The 5,670-nt window shown below is 47.6% G+C and overlaps 1 protein-coding gene across 1 annotated transcript; it reads right to left on the reverse strand.

Annotated features, from left to right (window-relative positions):
• Window positions 1–2,811: 2,811 nt before the first annotated feature.
• LOC123402839 (cytosolic sulfotransferase 5-like) lies at window positions 2,812–4,135 on the reverse strand. Its single transcript, XM_045096797.1, has 2 exons — window positions 3,582–4,135; window positions 2,812–3,487 (listed from the first exon to the last, which is right to left on the reverse strand). Exons 1-2 carry the CDS (start codon window positions 4,077–4,079, stop codon window positions 2,945–2,947), a joined length of 1,041 nt encoding a protein of 346 aa, XP_044952732.1. The 5' UTR covers window positions 4,080–4,135; the 3' UTR covers window positions 2,812–2,944.
• Window positions 4,136–5,670: the final 1,535 nt, after the last annotated feature.

A 5,670-nucleotide genomic window follows, 5' to 3' on the forward strand; every position in this document is an offset into this window, starting at 1 on the left:
TGCATGCATGCCATTTGTCGCAACCTGGAAGTTTTTTTTTTTTCAAATCGTTTTCACCGTTGACTTTCTCGCATTGAGATCTTCAAAACTAGATCCCATGTTGATAGGTTTTGACGAACTTTTTTTTTCAGAAAAAAAGGGAAAGAAAAAACCCGAAAGATAAAAAACGTGCCTCTCACAGAAAAAGAGAGAGCAGAAAACGCGTTTTTCTCTTTCGGGGAGAGACACGGGCGTGCCTCTCACGAAGGCAAAACCGTGCCTCTCGTAAAAAAAACGCGTTTTTTCTTTTTACGAAAGGCACGGGTGTGCCTCTCGCGGAGGCAAAACCGTGCCTTTCGCGAAAGCAAAACCGTGTCTCTCGAAAAAAACGCGTTTTTTTTCTTTCCAAAAGGCACGGGCGTGACTATCGTAAAGGCAAAATCGTGCCTTTTGCGGAAGAAAAACCGTACTTCTCGCCAAAAAATAGAAAACACGTTTTTTCCTTCCCGAAAGGCACGGGCATGCCTCTCGTGAAGGCAAAATCATGCCTTTCACGGAAGCAAAACCGTGCCCTCTCGCAAACAAAACACATTTTTCCCTTTCCGAAAGGCACGCATGTGCCTCATGCGGAAGCAGAACCGTGCCTCTCGCAAAAAAACAGAAAACGTGTTTTTTGCGTAAAAAAAATAGAAAACACGTTTTTTCGCAAAAAAATATAATTTTTTTCGTCCAAAAATTATGAAAGACTGGTGAAAACCGGAATACCAAAAAAATCCGGAAAAAATCACTCAAAAAGGCAAAAAACGCGTGCTAAAATTTTTTAGAGAAAATGCTGAGAGCGCGACACATGACGGCGGCTGGAAACGTACCAAGTGGAGGCACGCGGGAGCGATTGCTGGAAGGTTTTCGAGGGAGCGCTCACTAACTAGTTGCTCCCCTAGGAGCTTTCACTGTAATGCTTCAATCAATCCAAGACGCAAGGAGTGATCTAGTCCAAGACGTCGAGCACCTTGGTTGTGTCTCACCTTAACTGGACTATTCCGTGACGGTGGCTTCGAGAGCCTAAGCCAAATAAAAACTCTTAAAAACTTAAAAGTGTCACTTTTAAGCCTCCTCGAACCTATGCCTCTTATCCGTCCGATCGCGCATACCCATCCCCAATTTCACACATGCATTTATTTAAAGCTTTAATTTTTTTCTAAAATCCATAACTTTTGACTCTAGCGTCGAATTTCAAATCCGTTTTCACCATTGTGTTTTCCACGACGAGTACTTCAAAACTAGATCTCATATAGATAGGTTCGGCAAACTTTTTTGAACAACTTTGGGGTGATATTGAGCAACTTTAGTGCTAAAAAAACAACTTCTTATTAATGTGCGTAGTATGATGGTCTATCAACGAAAATTTCTTCAAAGTTATCTACCATAACTAAAATGTTAACTAACTTCACCATTTAGCAACCACATGACAAATTTGTCACCTATTTTCAAACTAAAATAGTTAAATTATGTGTTGGATGTGCATACTCGGCTTCTCATGCGTTGGAAGTGCATTAGTTCCTGTATGGAAAAAATCAAAACGCTAAACCGTGTGTCGGAATCATGATATGTTTTCATCGTTGGGTTCCTCGCGACGAACTCTTCAAAACGAGATCTCATATGAATATGTTTTGAATATTTTTTTTCAAAAACAACTTTGATGTTAGATGAGGCAACCTTAGTGCTAAAAAGAAACAACTTTGATGCTAAATGAAATTGCATCGTGTGTATACACATGAGTTGCCTGTTGAATGCACTGGAGTTGCGCAAAAACACACTAAAATTTGCTAACTTTTTGTGATACTCGAGTGCAATTATGGTAACTATTTAAAAATAGCAGGCAAGTGGGCATCAATGGTAGGCAATTGAACATCAACCGTAGACAATTGATTATCAGTAATAGGCAATCGAGCATCAAAATTGAGCAATTTCATAGTATTTTGTAGGCAACTGAGCATCAAAATTGAGCAATTTCATAGTTTTATAGACAACTGAGCATCAATCATAGACAATTGATCATCATTGTTTAATTATGTAAAGCTTTTAGAGATGAATCTAGCCAACTGTTAGTCGTGGTAACCGATAGTCATACTAAGGGGGGGGGGGGGGAGGGGGAGAGGAATTGCTTGCCTATAGCACTAAAGTTGCCTCATCTAACACAAAGAGTTGTTAAAAAAAGTTCGTCGAAACCTATCCATATGAGATCTAGTTTTGAAGAGCTCGTCGTAAGAAACACAACCGTGAAAACGGATTATCATTCTGACGCTCGGTTTAAATATTATGGATTTAAAAAAATTAAAACGCTAATAAATGCACGTGGATTTTCTCCCTCGGGTGTGCCCGCTACCGCGAGGGGTCGCTGCTGCGCTCGGTAGTCACGTCCATTAAAACTTGTGAACGTGTGCTATTTTTTAATTTAGGGAAAAACACAGTGCACTTGGTACTTCTTGGGTGAAGAAATATCTAAATGCTTTCATATTTTTTTAGAGAGGAAATATATATCATTTGAAACTTCTGATTCGCTTACTTTGTTGAACTGGAAAATACAACACAAATCGATCTTGGCGTCCTTTGTCTTGTGGCGGCGTCGTGCTTAATCATGTTAAAGATCAATCATAGCTACTCTCTTTATTTTTAAATATAAGTTTTTTTACAGATTTTACTAGAAGGATACATATGAAGTAAAATGAATGGATGTATATTATAAAATATGTCCATATACATCTGTATGTAGTTTTTAGTGAAACATTTTAAAAAAATATTTACGAATGGAGAGGTAGTATTCTGTTATGATTGATCAGCAAAAACAATGCAAGTTTTTTATTCAGGCAAGCCAAAGCCGCCAGGCTGCACCAGGCTGCAGTTTACAACAAGAGCAAGAAAATTAAGGTGAACGATTGCAAACATCAAACGCGGCGTAGGAATGCTAGATCTTGGGGATTTCCGAGATTGTTTTGTGCAGCATGAGACCGGATCCTTTGAACTTGCCCTTGGTAATCTCATCAATCCTTCCCGCCATCTCCGGCGTGAGGTGGTTGGTCCAGTCCCCGACCACGCCGCGCCGGAAGAAGACCCCGTTGGGCATGGTCCTCTCAACGATTTCGGTCGTCCCCGACCGGTTCACCTCCTGGTCGGCCATGCTCTTCATGGCGCATGCCTCCGCGATCTCCCTGTCCACTCCGGCATCCTGCTCCCCCGGCGTGAAGGGGCGCCCGATGAACTCGGCGAGGCGCCTCAGCTGGCCGAGCGGGTCGGCGCTGAGCTCCTCGTAAGTCAGGAAGAGCACCTGGCCCGGCCTCTCGACGTGCCAGCGCCAGTAGCCCAGCACGTGCTCCCAGAAGGGCCCGTACGGCGAGACGCCGTCGCAGAACCGGCCGTGTGCCTCGTCGATGCCCCAGGAGGTGAACTTGTTCATGAAGTGCCACAGAGACACGAAGCAGTCCTTGGGGTCCCGGCACAAGTACACCACCTGCATGCACGCATGATATATATATATATACCACCCCAGTATGTAAATGTTGCAAGAAACTACTGTAGTAAAATGTTGTAGGAAACGTACGTACCTTGCAGTCTGACGCCGCGATGGAGGGCGGCAGCGACTCGGCCGGGATGTGCGTGGCGAAGAGCCGCGGCGCGGGGAGCGAGCTCAGGTCAGGGATCCGGTCCTTGGTGTAGACCTGGGCCTCGAGGAAAGGGACGAGCTGGTGGGAGTTGTGGGAGGCGAGCTGCCGGAGCACGGACGATGATGCGTCGGCGTCGCTGCGGTGGGCCGCGGCATAGAGGAGGGCCTTGATCCAGGTAGTCCCGCACTTGGGCATCGTAACAAGGAGCACGTCGGTGCCACGCGCCTCAAAGCGCTGCTGCGCGACCACGGAGCCCACCATGATCGACGGCGTTATGTACCAGCCGTCGGGGTGGCGGCGGTAATCCATCGTGGCTCCGCCGGGCACGGTCTCGTAGGTGGACACCACCCCACGGGCTTCCTCGTAGATTTCTTTTGCCTCGTCGGCTTCCGGCGTGGAGGCGCTGGCCTCACGGGGGAAGACAGCAGGAGCAGCCATGCTGATGACTCGCTACTCGCTAGGATCGCTTTAGTAAAGCTATCGCTAATTCGTTGTGTATTGACGGTAGCGATAGCTTTACTACTAGTTTTATACTAGTAGCTCGCAAACGCGTACGACCATCTACTAGTCTCATCCACGATGTCCCTTTCTTGCGGATGACTAAAGGATCTCTTGGTGAGCTCATCAAATCGTTGACTTAGAGCATCTCCAACAACGAGCGGCCCACAATATTTCGCAAAATTCAGCATATGTAACAGGCATTTTTAATCACATTTTAAAATAAAAATGATATATAGCATAGTTGCATATATAGTCTAGATAATTAAAATAAACTACGTAGCATAACATAGATAAAAAAACTACTCATCATCGTTATTGGACTCCGACGTGCCGGTGCCTGATTCCTTCGTCGTGATGAAGGCGTCAACACAACGTTCATCGTCGGAGGACCAAGTTGACGCTTCCTTCAGCTCCATCTCGAAGAGTGTGGCTTGCTTTCGCGTACGCCTATCTTTACGATACGCGGCTTGCTCCATCCTCCTCTCCGCCCTCTCCGTCCTCCTTTGCGCGAAGAATTGGCGTTCGTCGAGGACGTCTTGCGGGAACTGTCGGCGCCATTCCGTCATGGCATGCTCGTCCATCTCAGCAATGCTGGAGCGGTGCTGCTGCCTCCGGTTTCAGCGATGGTCCTCGTCGATGACTACCCGTGGACGAGGCGCGACGTTCTGCGCCCACTCCATCGTCATCACCTCCGGGAAGTTCACCTCCCTTCGAGGCCTGTTCAGGCGCCACGCCGCCGCCTCGTACGCGCGGGCGGCATCCTCGGCGGTGTCGAACGTGTCGAGGCCGAGGCGTGCTCGCGGGATCGGATCCTGGTGTAGAACGTGCCGGAGGGGCGCGCGCGGACGCCGCGGTAGCCAGAAGTTCCCCGACGGCGCGACGGCATGGTGGCGCGGCGGCAGCGAGGCGAGAAAGGAGGCAGAGGGCGTGTGGCGAGGCGAGGGAGGGCGCGTGGCGAGACGAGGGGGCGACTGATTCGGTGAAAGGACGTGTGGCGAGTGCTGCATTTTATAGGCGCGTTCGACGCTGCACGCTAAATCTAACACGTGTCCGCTCGCTTTTTCTCCTACGCGCTTCTGTTTTCCGTGCGCGTAACTTTATCGCTGTTGCTGGAGCGCGTGAAATCATCGCGCGCTAAAATAGTCGCGTTTTTGGAGCGCGTGAAATCATCGCGCGCTAAAATAGTCGCGTTTTTTGATGTGGCTGTTGGAGATGCTCTTAATCGTCTTGTCAAGAAAAAAACCTGTCGACTCGGCCCCGTTGGCACTGAATAATTGCACAGGAGATGACCCGCGATTCTGTGTGATCCGGTACTTGTTGGGAACATTAATTTGACCATCAAAAAACAGCTTCATACATCGACCAGGAGACAGGGACTGCAGATTAAATAACGAAAACAATTCAAAACAGTCGGATGATACCTTGGTTCTGTCAGCAGCGTCCGGCGCCGTCGGATCCCACTGTCCCCTCGCGAAGGTAGCTCACCTGTTGGGCAACTTTTTTTGTTATAACCTAAAACCGAAAGAAA

The sequence above is a fragment of the Hordeum vulgare genome, chromosome 6H (assembly GCF_904849725.1).
Source record: "Hordeum vulgare subsp. vulgare chromosome 6H, MorexV3_pseudomolecules_assembly, whole genome shotgun sequence".
Lineage (NCBI taxonomy): Eukaryota > Viridiplantae > Streptophyta > Magnoliopsida > Poales > Poaceae > Hordeum > Hordeum vulgare.

Bases quoted from the DNA above. Each gene is read 5' to 3' on its own strand.
- LOC123402839 (XM_045096797.1), bottom strand. From the start codon at position 4,079: ATGGCTGCTCCTGCTGTCTTCCCCCGTGAGGCCAGCGCCTCCACGCCG. The intron at 3,488-3,581 runs GTACGTACGTTT...GCGTGCATGCAG, and splicing joins TCGCGGCGTCAGACTGCAAG to GTGGTGTACTTGTGCCGGGA.